This window comes from Pristis pectinata, chromosome 19, assembly GCF_009764475.1.
Source record: "Pristis pectinata isolate sPriPec2 chromosome 19, sPriPec2.1.pri, whole genome shotgun sequence".
In the NCBI taxonomy this organism is placed as follows: domain Eukaryota; kingdom Metazoa; phylum Chordata; class Chondrichthyes; order Rhinopristiformes; family Pristidae; genus Pristis; species Pristis pectinata.
This window is the reverse complement of record NC_067423.1, coordinates 17,618,418-17,633,322: the sequence shown is the minus strand read 5'-3', so window position 1 is coordinate 17,633,322 and position 14,905 is coordinate 17,618,418. Positions and strand designations below refer to the sequence as shown.

General features: G+C 43.5%; 1 protein-coding gene across 6 annotated transcripts in view; it reads right to left on the bottom strand.

The window, feature by feature from the left end:
- Window positions 1-6,606: 6,606 nt before the first annotated feature.
- The window catches only part of tymp (thymidine phosphorylase), a 56,608-nt gene continuing 48,309 nt past the window's right edge, over window positions 6,607-14,905 (bottom strand). For 5 of the 6 annotated variants that reach the window (XM_052034062.1, XM_052034061.1, XM_052034064.1 and 2 more), the window contains exons 5-10: window positions 13,443-13,572; window positions 11,360-11,478; window positions 10,373-10,535; window positions 8,613-8,828; window positions 8,066-8,206; window positions 6,608-7,142 (exon numbers count right to left, since the gene is read on the bottom strand). In XM_052034062.1, the coding sequence (XP_051890022.1) occupies window positions 6,973-7,142; window positions 8,066-8,206; window positions 8,613-8,828; window positions 10,373-10,535; window positions 11,360-11,478; window positions 13,443-13,572 (939 nt within the window). In that variant the 3' untranslated portion in view covers window positions 6,608-6,972. Of the gene's footprint in view, window positions 7,143-8,065; window positions 8,207-8,612; window positions 8,829-10,372; window positions 10,536-11,359; window positions 11,479-13,442; window positions 13,573-14,905 lie in introns of all 6 variants that reach the window. The other variant, XM_052034066.1, reaches the window with a different exon arrangement.

Sequence of the window (14,905 nt, the reverse complement as noted above, 5' to 3'; positions counted from 1 at the left end):
CTATTAAACAATCCATGTGGTTCCCAACAGCAGCTGCCTGCAAAGATGACAGTTGCCATGTCTTTGCCTCCAGGAGCCTGAAACATGAGCCATAACATTAAACAGTCTTCTCTGTGGAAGCCTGCAGAGTGAGCTACAGGCAATCCCAGGTCAAGAACACCCAGCTGTGGACACCCCTACATACGAACGAGCTTCCATAATATTATTAAACTCAAAAGTCCAATGTATATACATCTGAACACAGAACTAATTGCCGTCCTCTCTCTACTTTTAGTAATTGTTCTTCTTATCAGTCTCACGTCCTTTTGATGTCGTTCATTACAATAACATGGAGGTAGGTTACAATATAGAGTGATTTTTGTGTATATTCCGACATGGACAAAATCAACTTATACCCGGGGTTAGCCTGTACAACCTTTAAGAGCTCACTTCCTGGCAGGCACTGTATAGCATCGTAGGAGGCTGCCATGAAGTTGAGGGAAAATGTGGCAGAGGGGGCGATGTGTCACCTGCATTGTGACTACATCCCACCACCCCTAGTGCACCCCTCCTATAGACTGAGAACTGTGCCACAAATGGCCCTGCACCATTGTCAGGCACCAGCACATTATCCAGGTAGACATCACAACATCTCTGTGCTGTGGATGGTTTTGAAGGTCTGGAATAATCACCATGAGCTAGCAATTATGCGTCAATGAAAACTCAGATGGGCACATGCAGGCAGAACAGCCAGGACATGTTCCATCCAGAACTCTTTAATTTGGAATGTTGCTGACTGGTTTGTTTCTTGTTTTAGTTGAAGTTAAAAACAAAGGCCATAAGCTGCACACTATTGTTCCAATTTTTATTGAGAAGGTGGGTATGAGCGTTATTCATGAGTGTTAATGACACCAGGAAAATGTCAGCGATGTTGAGCTGAACCTTGAAGACAAAAGAGACTGCAAATGCTGGAATCTGGAACAAAAAAAACAAAACACTGGAAAAACTCCGTGGGTGAAGCAGAATCTGTGGAGGTAAAAGGAGTAAGTCAATGTTTTGGGTTGAAACACTGCATCAAGACCGAGAGGGAAGAGGAAAGATTGCCAAGGTATGGCAGCACGGAGGTGGGAGAAAGGCTGGGAGGTGATAGGTAGAACCAGATGGGGAGGGGATGATGGGCAGATGGATCCAGGTGGGGGGGTAGGGCATGGAAAAGGAGAACAAAGGAAGAAGAAACCTTGGTGGACAGGTGACTGTGTGTGGGAGGAGAACACTGGGGGTGCGGGTTACCTGAAATTGGAAAATTCAATATACCATTGGGTTGTAAGCAGAAAATGAGACGTTGCTTTTCCAATTTGCATTTTGCCACTCTATAGCAATGGAGAAAGCAGAGGAAAGACAGGCCACTGTGGCAGTGGGAGAGTTAAAATGATATGCAACTAAAAGGCAAGCATGTCATTGCAGACAGAGTGCAGGTGCTCTGCAAAACACCTGTCTAAGGTACACTCATACCTGGATGGGACCAGTCCAATTTCCTGATGGGATACACACCAAGAAGGAAGGCTTTATGTACCACAGTGCGTCAGGAGAACCACCAATGCCAAATTTAAAAGAGTCTGGATGAAGGTTGATCTCTTCCAGGAGTCAAGTGGTCTCTTCCAGGAGTGAGAATTCCTGTAGCACGGAGCAATGCAGCAAGAAATTTCATGATCTTGTGTACCTTGAGGTGGTCAATGGGTGCAATGGCTTAAAATGAAGCTCATCTGGAATCACTTGAGGCATTTCTTATTGCTGAATGATTGTGGCAGAAACAATAATTTTGCAGCGCATCTCCCTACACATTGAAAGCTGATCATTATGTTGCTATGTGCATGACCCTCAGCTGCTGTGCCTACAGTGCTGAGTAAATACCATTGATATTAAGCAAGTCCAAAGGGTTCAACCAGAGTTTAAACCTGCAGAATGGAGGAGATCTGAGGAGAGTGCAGATGTTGTTGTTCAACTCAAATATCATTCATCAGAAAATACAGAGATTTTCTGTCAAGCTATTTAAGTTATGGGATCAGGGGACAACGCATTGATCTGTTATTTTCACTAATGATAAACCTGAATAACAGAATGTGAAGGGCTTTTATACATTATCTGGGCTCTTCTGGCTAATTATGGATGTACCTTGTTGGTGTTAAGGACTGCAGTGTGCAGAGGGGCATTTGGGTAATTTTATTTTGCAGGCTCCTTATGAAAATCATTCATCTGTTGGGGAGTCCCTTCTGCCTTCCTCCTCTGCTCAGCAGGGAGATAAAGTCGTAGATCCTGAGCAGGAACATTGCCCTGGTAGCCGCCTTCTTTTTCCCATTCCTCTTGCTGTGTCTGCTCTCCAGATTCTGCCTTGTGGCTCTCAGGATTTCGATCTCTTTGCTCTTCTTCTTCTAGTACTGCTGCTGCCTTCAGTTGACAAGGTTGTACAGACTATAATGACAACAGCAAACATCTGTGTGGCATGTTCTGCAAGGCACCCCAAACTGATGCAGGCAAGGAAGTCTCATCTTCAAGAGAGCTGTGTGTTGCTGTCCTGGCAACAGAGACTCCCTAAGATAAAAGGGTTTTGTATGCTTCTCAGAAAAATAGCCTTCCTATGAGGCAAATCTCATGATGCAGAACAACCTGCACATTGAGGGAGCAGAAAACATTCCTAATCAGAATGAGGTTCAGGTTATTATGGGGAGCCCTTATGCATGCAGCAATGCTGGCAAATCCCAATGCTTAAGAAATCATTGAAATCAAAGTAAATGAAATAATTTCATTTCTCTGATGCAGCAGCGAGCAGCAAATTGGGAGAGAGCTGTTGAAGAAATATTGTGGTAAGAAACTTGAGAACCAAAGTAACATTGATCTTCACAGAAGGAGCAGTCCAGGCACAAGAACATGACAGAAGGTCAAACCTCCCAAGTGACAGTCTGGTGTACTGTCATGGCACTCTCTCCATCACAATAGTGAAAAAAACCACAGACTAGATCAATGTGCTTCAGAGATAGTTCAACTTGACTACCAGCAGAAATGGGCACTATGCAACTAGTGACATCAGTTTTGTGTCTGATGCTGGAAGAAGGTCAGGCGTGTTGGCTTGCATCATGCCCAGAAATGTATGGTCCAATTTCATGACTGCTCCAATTGAATTAAACCCATCTAGTTCACCAGTGGGGCAACACAGTGGTGCTGCAGGTAGTGAAGCTGTTTACAGCTCAAGTGACCAGGTTCAATTCTGAGTCTGGTGTTGTCTGTGCAGAATTTACACATTCTTACTGTGACTGTTTGGGTTTCCCCCATGTGCTCAGATTTCCTCCCATATTCCAAAGACATGCTGGTTGTTGAGTGTATAGGCTGCTGTAAAATGTCACCGGTGTAGGTGGGTGGTTGGAGAGAAAGTGGGATGTTCAGGGCATGTGAGAAAAAACAGATTGCAGAAAAATAAGTTGGGAAATGGGATTGATGGGATTGCTCTGGAAGCCGGCACATACAAGTGGCCTTTTTCGATGTCATAAAGAAGTATGAGAAATATGAAAAGTTACCAGACTAGAAATCCAGAGACCAGGACTAATAATCCAGAGATCCAAAGTGAGATCCCACTGTGGAGTTTAAATGTAGTTAATAATCTGGAATTTGGAAAAACAACAGCTGCTCTAACTAATGATGACCACGGATTATTATAAAAGTGATCTTCACAGGAGAAAATATGGCACCCTTACTCGTCCTGGACTATAAGTAAATGCAGACGAACCCCTATGTGATTGACTCTTAAATGCCCTCTGAAGTGGCCTAGCAAGTCCTGCATTACTGCTAAATTCAAACTAGAAATGCAGTGACTTAAGGTGGCTCACCACCAACTTCCCAGGGCAATTAGGGGATAGGCAATAAATGCTGGCCCCACCAGTGATGCCAAGACTCCATGAAATGAATCAATAATAAAAGAGATGATCTCCAGTGAATTGATCTCCACATTAAGTCAAAATTAGATTGTGTAGCACTGAAATGTCCAGGCTAGTCAGAGCTGTGCAGGCAGTACCATCAGGAGGATGTGCATTTGACTCCTGATTGACCAAAATTCCAACCTGGACACCATGAGAAACTACGGCACATCTTCAGGGCATCTTAAAAAGAAAACAAGCAGTGAGTTGAAGAAGCTGAGAGGAAGAATTCTTTCTGTACATAAATGATATTTACCCAAGGACACAAGTTACATTATCTGTTTTCTCCACAGCCTGGCTGTCTGTGGAATTTCAGTGCAGTAAAAACTCTTCAAGTGCTGACAAACTTAGAGCATGTACCCATCAAAACAATTTTTCAGTGAGAATTGATGACAGAGGATTAATTGGATTAGCTGGTTAGGGTGAAATGTGAATAAACTGGGCACAGAAGGGACAATGACAAAGGGAGGGGTTTGCATCAATCAAATGTCACTAACATGATTCATTTGTGTTAAAATTAGGGAGGATTTGGGGTGAACCAGGAAAGGTTTGCAGAGAAACTATGGACTGGTCCCAGAAATAGGGATAATCCTGGAAACTATGGACTGTGAGTCTCATGTTAGTGGTAGGGGAAGTTACTGGAGAAGATTCTTGGGAACAGGATTTATGAAACATTTGGAAAACCATGGCCTAATTAGGGACAGTCAGCATGGCTTTTTGCGAGGCAAGTCATATCTTACTATTATTGATTGAGTTTTACGAGGAAGTGACGAAGGTGATTGATGAAGGTGGAGCTGTGGATGTTGTCTACATGGATTTGGCAAGGTCCCTCACGGGAAACTCATCCAGAAGATTAAGATGCATGGGCTCCACAGTGAATTGGCTGTTTGGATTCTGAATTGGCTTGCCCTTAGAAGACAGAGGGTAGTGGTTGATGGGACTTATTCTGGCTGGAGGTCTGTGACCAGTGGAGTTCTGCAGGGATCCGTACTGGGACCTCTGCTGTTTGTGATGTATATAAATGACCTGGATGAAAATGGAGATGGGTGGGTTAGTAAGTTTGCAAATGATACAGAGATTGATGGTGTTGTGCATAGTGTAGAAGACTGCCAAAAGATACAGTAGGATTATAGAACAGTTGCAGATACAGACAGAGAAATGGCAGATGGAATTTAATCTGGCCAAATGTAAAGTGTTGCAATTTGGGAGATCAAATGTAAAGGGACAGTACACTGTTAATGCCAGGACCCTTGACAGTGTTGATGTGTAGAGGGATCGTGGGGTCCAACTCCATAGCTCCCTGAAAGTGGCTACACAGGTTGATAGGGTGGTAAAGAAGGTATATGGCATATGCCTTTATTTGTCGAGGAGTTCAAGAGTTGGGAAGTTATGTTGCAGCTTTATAAAACCCTAGTTAGGCAGCATCTGGAGTATTGCATTTAATTCTGGATGTCCCATTACAGGAACGATGTGGCAGCTTTGGAGAGGGTGCAGAAGAGATTCACCAGGATGCTGCCTGGATTAGAGGGCATGTGTTATCAGGAGAGTTTGGACAAACTTGGGTTGTTTTATCTGGAGTGGCGAAGGCTGAGGGGAAATCTGAGTGAGAATTATAAGATTATGAGAGGCATAGATAGTCAGCTGGTGCCTTTTTCCCAGGGTTGAAATATCTAATACCAGAGGACATGCATTTAAGGTGAGGGGGGTAAGTTCAAAGGAGATGTGCGGGGCAAGTTCTTTACACAGAGAGTGGTGGGTGCCTGGAATGCGCTGTCGGGGCGGCAGTGGAGGCAAATACGACGGGTATTCAAGAGGCTCTTAGGCATATGAATGTGCAGGAAGTGGAGGGATATGGACATCGTGTAGGCAGAAGGGATTAGTTTAGTTGGGCATTTGATTACTAATTTAATTAGTTCGGCACAACATTGTGGACCGAAGGGCCTGCTCCTGTCCTGTACTGTTCCATGTTCCATGTTCCATGGTCTGATCAACCAATATGGTCAGAGGCCAGCAACGAGATGGTAGGGTTCAACCATGGTCCAGAATCAGAGCTAATTACATGGGAGCTGAAGTTAGGTAGGAGTTAAAAGCTGTGTAAAATTTTTAAAGTAGCAGTAAATGTTACTTTAATCTCCTGTAGTCTGTAACATTTCTTATCATGTAATCCAATATTACACAATCGTTTTGTAGCTTCTTGAAATGTATTATTTCTAGCATTATTCATTATATTAAAGTTACTTACTTTCAATAGAGTTTTAAAGAAAAAATTCTGAGTTGTATTGTTCTATGAGTCTTAGCTAACTTGACCTCACTCAGATTGCTTCAGGGCTGAACAGAGATAATAAGTATCCCTGCTGCTGGGAAAGGGAAGGTTATAGGCAGTGAGACATAGAAAAAAAGAGAAAAGAGGAACAAGACTGTAAAGGAAAATAAGACTGTGAAACAGAGAGAGAGCAAAAGAGAGAATTACCCAATCATTCTCAACATACATTAACATCTTCTTGTATTACATTGCAGCCTTCCTCAGTAATAACCAGAGCCCACAATTTGGTATCACTAGAAAGTTTGAAACTGGATTTCTGATTTACAATTTCTATTACTTTAGAAATGAATCCAATGTTTGCCTTTTTATCGCTTTATTAAGCTGCGTCATTCATTTATCTGACTTATTTATCTGCAGCAGGGACCATTTTACACCTCTGCCAATTTGAGACTTAAGTTGTAATAGTTTAAGTATGTGTGTAAAAAGTTGATGACCTATTATTTTAAACACACCACCACTCTGATTTTTCAGGAATCATCACAGCTGGAATTTAATAGGGTTCAGAATGACAGAGCAATAGAAATTCAACCCTGGCGATATTGGATTAATTGCCCACTATAAAAGTGCCAGATACTTAATTCCATCGTCTGCATATAAACTGCAACCATTCCGATGTTGCCTTGTTGTATCAAAACCCAAGACGAATTTCTCCACCAAAGTCTTGTGTTGCTTGCCTCTGGATGATGCGTATCTATGAATTTCCCACTAAGCTGGGCAATTGTGCCTTTTCTCACCCTGTGACTGGACCTGGATGATTTCAGTAACCAAGGGACCAGTTTCCACCTTTTCCCCAATGACCAGTGAGTGCTGGAGAAGAGCTTTCTGGCTTTCACTGAGGGAAGGATCTTCAAAATGGATCCTAATCCAAGGATCTCCTAAAATGTGAAATAGTTAAATACATCATTGTCACCTCTCCCCAGTTAGAAAAAGTTAATATCCATCCAGCCTAATTCTACAGCTTTACATAACAAAGCACACATTAATATCACATCCACCCTATTCCTACTCACTCCTGATACATCTAATATACTACCCAGCCTAATCGTACAATCCTGCTCACTCATTATGTTTTACTATCCCACCCTGCCTAATATTACAATCCTCATTAATCCTGATACATTTCAATTTCCCAATCAGCATAATCCTACAACTCGACATAACAAACACATTTTAGTATCCCATCAAACCTAATCCTATTGCATAACTAAAACATTTCAATTTTCCTTCCAATCTAATCCTACAATTCAGCTGAATCCCAGTAAACCTTAATATCCCCCCCCACACTTTAATTCTGCTCTCCTGTGCACTCCCAATACACTTGAATATCATTACAGTCTAATCCTATTTCCTGTTCACTCCCAATACTTTAATGTACCATTTTGTCTAACCCCTTTCTCCTGCACAACCCCAATACATTTTAATATCCAATATAGTCTCATTCTGCTGCTCCCTCCTCACCCAGTTTAATCCTACAAACCTGCACAACCACATAGACTTTAATATACCATTCAGTCCAATCTCATTCCCCTATGCACCTGTTTATATATCCCACAATTCTCACAATATCACACTTAATCAAATCCCATTCTCCCTCTTACTCCTCGTTACCCTTAAATATCCCACTCAATATGACCTGACTCTTCCTTTCACTACCCATACCTTTGAATAAACCATCTAGTTTAACCCCACTGTTGTTCTCATTCCCCATTCCCTTTAATATCCCACCCAGTGCCTTTCACTTTTCCCTTTCTCTGAGCTGGCATTCTTCTTAATGGAGGTTCCTGTAAAACACATTTACCTTTGTTAACATGGTCGCCCACAGTTTTCAGGAGTTCTATTCCAACACTCCAGTTGACTGGTTGATCGGATTGGGTGCAGCCTGCTCCTAGCTCATGCAGTACCTTGGCTAATGGCAAGGAGTGGATTGCCTGCACTACCCCTGAAAGAGTGATCCAAATTAGGGTCAATTGCATTCTGTGCTTTCCATGGGCTTCCACACTACAAGTACCCCATCGCCTGCGTTAGTTACTGAAAGACTGTCCTAAGCATGGGTGAGTGGAAGGAATAGCAACGCTGATCAATCCTGTCAGATAGATTACTCATCCTGTAGTTATTACTTTGTGGGCTTCTCTCCAGCCAGCTTCCAGATATTCACTGCTGGAGGCTATGACTCTGGAGTGAAAGTTGGTGAATCGAAGAAGGGAACCCCCCTCTGATAACCATTTCCTGGCAGCCCTGAGGCAAACTCCCGCACTCTGCAGCCCATCCTTAGAGAAAGTAGTTAAGCCAATCACGATGAAGGTATTCAGTTGATCTACCTCCTCTAATACAATGTAACATTATACCTCCTGCTGCAGCCTTCAGTTCTTCCTGTTTGACTGTATGCCTCAGCACCTCTTCCCCCCGGCACAAAGCCTTGGCTAAGTCAGCAGTCACTCCCTGTGCCACCAGCATGGCTTGGAACTTGCCCAGAGCACAGCCATTCTGCAACATATCCTTAATATCCTCCTCCCCAGCCTTAAAGCTTCCAGCCTTCTCACACATATGAAGTAGGTGGCCTCCTGTTGAAGACAGAAAGAAACTTGTCAGCGTTAGGGCAATCTCATATGCATGTGCCTATTTGAATCTTCATGTGTGTGTGAGAATCTGTAGTTATTGGCAGTTCTTTTAAAAATTCATCCAGTGGGTGTGCGTCTTGTTGGCAAGGCCAGCACTTTAATGCCTGTTTTCTGATCTGAAGTCTTGCTGAGCCATTTCAAAGTAAACCATATTGCGAGGTTCCGGAGTTACATGCAAGGACAGCAAGAGGAAGACAGAGGAGTTTTTGTGACAATTATGATTACACCACCACTGATCTAGCTTTTCAATTTTAAGATAAAATATTTAAGATAAGATATTTATTTATTAGTCACATGTACATCTAAACACACAGTGAAATGAGTCTTTTTGCATTACTGAGAATGTGCTGGGGGCAGCCTGCAAGTGTCGCGGCTCTCTTCCGGCGCCAACATAGCACGCCCTCAGCTTCTTACCTGTACGTCTTTGGAATGTGGGAGGAAACTGGAGCACCCGGAAGAAACCCTCGTAGTCATGGGGAGAACTCCTTACAGACGGCGATGGGAATTGAACCCGGGTCACTAGCGCTGTAATAGCGTTATGCTAAATGCTATGCTACCGTGGTTTATTATCTGAATTTTAAATTGCACAATTGGCATGTTGGAATTTCAAATCATGTCTTCAGACCAATTCACCATGCCTCTGGATTACTCGTTCACTAACCCAACCCCTGCGAATAGTGTGAGGCTGAGTTCCATTGTCCACAGACTTCCCCAACCCAGGACAAACGGTGCAGTTTTCTGTCACGCAACAAATGCTCTGAGTCATGGGTATATTCAAAATGCCCATTGTCCCTTGAAAAGTAGCATCTCCCAAACAGGAGGGGATCTTCAGTTTATTAGCTCCTCTGGAACTCAGCAAGATTAAGGCCAGCTACACCAATGATGTTATCAGTAAGGCTGAGACCAGCAAGCTCAACATATCCATGCCCTCTCTTGGTCTCTTTGACTTGGTATTACACTAGGTTGGACGCTTAACCACTGTTCAACCTTCCAACCCTTGGCTGGGCCTTTTGTATATTACACCAAAATGTCCACATTGGACCAATCCACACTTACCTGATCAATCTGGAGTTTTGAAGTGTGGTTACCACTTGTTTCTAAGATACTCAATAAGGACCAAGGGTTTCCTGTGGTTCTTCTTCTCCAGTTATAACACATGATATTAGTGTGAGCTTAATACCAAACTGGGCTCAGGATTGCACTAAATGTGGGCAGAATTCATTGAAGTAAAAGCATCTGAATTTGACGAGCCAATTAAAGAAGCCATGAACCTTGTAAGAATTTTCTCCCATTGGATGCTGTACATATATCAAAGATTCTCTGAAAAATGACTAATCTAAATCCACTAATGTCTTTGAAAGGAAACTGGATCTGTACAGGAGAAGGACAATTGATAATCCAAATGCATTCTGAGCTTTCTTGTGTGCATGCTTACCCGAACTGCCCATCTCTGACACACTGGGTCCGGTTCTGGGCCAAGCACTAACCTAAGCAGGTGACAAGCTCCTCCAAGTCCTTGGGCCCCTTGCCTTTCAGGCACTCAATGGACTCGATGACTTCCAGTGAATTCCCGATACATCTGCCAATGGGATTGTCCATCTTGGAGAGAACAGCAGCTGTCTGAATGCCTAAGCGATTTCCAACATATACCTGAAGGTTACAAGAAAGTATACTGACCTGTTATTGAGCCTCTCTCAACAGAGAAGTAATATGTTTGCTTTACTATGTGGAGTTCCCTTCTACATGAGGAGCGTAAATTTATCTCTGTGGCTTTTGACTGAAACTGCAAAACCTCCATCTCTAGCACCCATGGTATCAATAATGGAGGAGGGGCCTGAAACCTATGAGTCTTACCAATTGTAGCTTTAAACTTCAAGTTCCTCAGTTTCCACAATTCCCCAAGTTCTGCTTATTCTGTCCTTGAATGTGACTTAATAGTGATATAGATTTATTTTTCCCTTCCCTTTCCTCCCCAGTTCCCTGTCTCCTCTAAAGTTTGAAAGCCCATTGATGGCCCAAACTATTGCTCATCTCTGTGGCAAGGGAATAAATCTCGGTCAGATGTCTTCTTCTCTCTACTCTCTCACTTCCTCTCTGTAGTGTGGTGGAAAGATTTAGGGTCTGGTGAGGAGGGGAAGTCTTTGGTGGAGATGCCAACAGTCTGATGCATTGCATTATCCCAACTGTCTGATTATCCGATTATCCTCACTGACATAAACACAATAAATAACCCTATCATTTCCCACTGTTTCCATTCAGTCAATGGTACCATGTTCACTTTGTGCTGGTGTCTGGTGAAAAACACAGACTGGATTATTACACTTTATCTCAAGTCAGATGCCAAATATGGAAGGAACACTCCATTGTATCAAATGTCAATAGTAAATTAGACTAAATCACCTCACTGCATCAACTCCAATTCTTTCCTAACAAATCTACCTGGACTGGTATGTGTCCATTTCCTGCCTACTGACCAAGTATTGTGCTAGCTCTCTGGCTCCATTGATGTCCTTGTACAAAGCTCCTTCTCCAAATTTCACATCCAGTATGAGAGCAGCCAGGGACTCAGCTCCTTTCTTCGATAATATGGAACCTGAAAATTAGATAGTACATGTTAACAGAATCCTTTCACTGGGGAATGCTGAGGGAATATTAAGCTGCCCTCCTGCAACACCAGTGTGTTGTCTAAGATCCATCAAACCTTCTTAGCCTGCCTCGCTTATATGAATTAGAAATTTAATATTGACTTTTTTTTCTTGAAGTGTTTGGGAAACTTTAGTCAAATAAAACAAAATGGTAGCTGTAGAAACAATGTAGGAAAAAGAAAAGTGCTGTGGTAGACTTCCACATGAGAGGTTCAGTGAAGCAGGGACTCAGCTACACTTATACTCAGCACTGGGCAGGCCACATTTGGCACCATCTTCACGATTAGGTGACCCCCACAGGAAGGAGATGCTGGGCTTAAAGTCTGGCAATAAGTCACTGCATAGATCTGAAATCAAGGTGAGCACCAGTGGGGGAGGCAATGGTGGGGAAGATGAGCAATGAGGAGAGACAGACTACTGTACTTTAGGTGTGTTGCTTGGGAGTGGCATTCTGATTCTAGGTTTAAGTTAATGAAGAGAAAGGAACTTCTCCCCTCTTGTAAATCCAATTCAAGGGAAACACTGAAATATTCTGAATTAGAAAAGATCGATAGTCTGTGTGAATGCAAAACATACAGTGCTAAGAAAGCACAATTCAGCTATTTCAATTGGAGACAGATTTTTATTTGGGAGAAGTAAGCAGTTGTTGGTAACACTTGCAGATCAAGCCCAATGGCTGAATGGCAACTCCCATTCCTATAAGAAAGCTCCCTGAGAGATTCCAGCAAAAGATTCTGTTCTTTTATAAAATTATGAGAGGCATAGATAGGGTAGAGATATCAAAGGGTGGAAATGTCAAATATTGGAGGGCACAGCTTTAAGGTGAGTAGGGGAAAGTTTAAAGGAGATGTGTGGGGCAAGTTTTATAGACAGAGAGCGGTAGGTGCCTGAAACACACTGCCAGGGCGATGGTGGAAGCAGACACAATAGTGGAATTTAAGAGGCTCTTAGACAGGCACATGAGCAAGCAGGGAATGGAGGGAGACGGATCATGTGCAGGCAGATGGGATTAATTTACTTTGGCATTATGGTTAGTACAGACATTCTGGGCCGAAGGCCCTGTTCCTGTGCTGTACTGTTCTATGTTTTATGTTTTAAGCCAGGCAATGATGTGTCCCAGGGAGCACTCAGAGGGGTCAGATGCAGTGAAGGAGGGAGAAGGGAACCAGAGGCTGGTGGAGAAGTGAATGTTGATGTTTTAATTAGGAAGCTTGGGGAAGAGGCAGCGGCCTCCCGGTTCCTCAGATATGGGTCATCATTGCCATACTGTATACCCTTCAGTTCTCACAGCCCTAATCGGATTATCCCATTAACCAGCTGGCAGGGTTCCATTAACTATTGTCAGTGATCCAATAACTTCTGTCGGTGCTCCACTAACCAGCTGCCTGAGTTCCACTAACTCACTGTCAGTGATCCACTAACCTGCTAAAGAACTACACCAACCCACTGTCAGAGATTCACAAACCTGCTGTCAATAATCTGATAGTCATCAGCTTGAGATCCATTAACCTAGTCAATGATCCATTGAACTGCTAACATTGATCCACTAGCCAGCTTTGTTGATTCAGTAACATACTGTCAGGGATCCACTAATGTACTGTCAGTGACCCCTCTTTAACCACTGTTAGTAATCCACTCACTCACTGTAAGTAATGCACTATCCTGAGTTCAGTGATCTATTAACCCACTGTCAGAATTCCTTCCATCCACCATTAGTGATCCACTGTCAAAGAACTAACCAACTACCAGTGATTCACAAACCTGTCAATGACGATCCACAATCCACCTCAGAGTTCAACCAAACTGTTATCAGTGATCCAATCACGCACAGTTAATAATCCAGTAACCCACTGTCAGTGATCCACCAACTAGCTGTCAGATTCCATGAACCAGTTGACACTGTGCTACTGACCTGCTATTAGTGGCAGACTGTCCACGGTCGATGTTATATCCCTGATAGTGTACAACTTCTTATCGGCAGGGACCAAATCCGGTGTTTGCCCAACAATGCAACATCCAACTGTAGCCAAGATCTGCTTCACCTACAGAGCAAAATCCAGTAATTACTCTGATTCCAGCACTCTGCTTCGATCACAGGCTCTGATCTGTAGCTGGTGTTTGGCAGCAGAGATCGAGCCACTATGGAAACACTGCTAGGGACTTTACTGTACTACAAAGAAGAGTCACTCTGTTCTGTAACTGCAGGGAATCACTGGTTATTCAGGGTAAGGATTAGACCCTAACTGATCTGACTCACTGGAACAGACTGTAAAATGCTTGCATTTCTTCTTCCAAGAGGTCCACAGTGACCATTGGCCCGAGAAGATAACTCAGTAATCTCCTTGCAGCCAGACATATTAAGAATCAATAAATCCTTCCACATCAGGCTATACAGTTTGAAGATGACAGGCAGCTCAGCTGCACATAACCTCCTGTCCTCCATCCTGGAGATTTTTGATGACAGCAAGATGGAGAATCTGCACTGTTGTTGAACAAGTCACAGGTGGCGATGAGTCAGCTTGCCGAGCAAGATAGGACACCTGGTTGAGTGGTGCCACAACAACAACCTCTCGCTCAACGTCACCAAAACTAAAAATGTGTGATTTGTCTAACAACAGTGGTGTCAACAACAAATTTGAAGATGGCATTGGAACTGTGCTTAGCCACACAGTCATGTGTGTATAGAGACTAGAGCAGGGGGCCAAGCACACAGCCTTGAGGTGTGCCTGCTTTGATGGTCAGCGAGGAGGAGATGTTGTCAATCCTCACTGACTGAGGTCTGCCAGTGAGGAAGTCGAGTATCCAGTTGCAGAGGGAGGCACAGAGGCCCAGGTCTTGAAGCTTGATGATGAGTTTAGATGGGATGATTGTGTTGAACGCTGAGCTGTAGTCGATGAACAGCAGCCTGACATTCAAGTTCTTGTTGTCCAGATAGTCCAGAGCAGAGTGAAGACCCAGAGAAATCACATCTGCTGTTGACTTGTTGTGGCGGTAGGCAGGTTGGAGTGGACCCAGGTTACCTCTGGGGCAAGAGTTGATTCGCACCATAACTAACCTCTGGAGGCACTTCATTACAGTTGATGTAAGCGCTACCGGACGGTAGTCACTGAGGCAGGTCACCTCACTCTTCTTGGGCACAGGTACAGTAGATGTCTTTTTGAAGCAGGTGGGAACTTCAGACCGCAGAAGCAGAAGGTTGAAATGTCTGTAAATACTCTAGCCAGTCAGTCCGCACAGATCTGTAGTACTCGGTCAGGTATGCCATCTGGACGAGACGCCTTCCATGGGTTCACCCTCTTGAAGGCTGCCTGGCCTCAGAAACTGAAGTTACAGGGTCATCTGGAGATGTAGGGGCTTGTGTGGGTGTGTCACAAT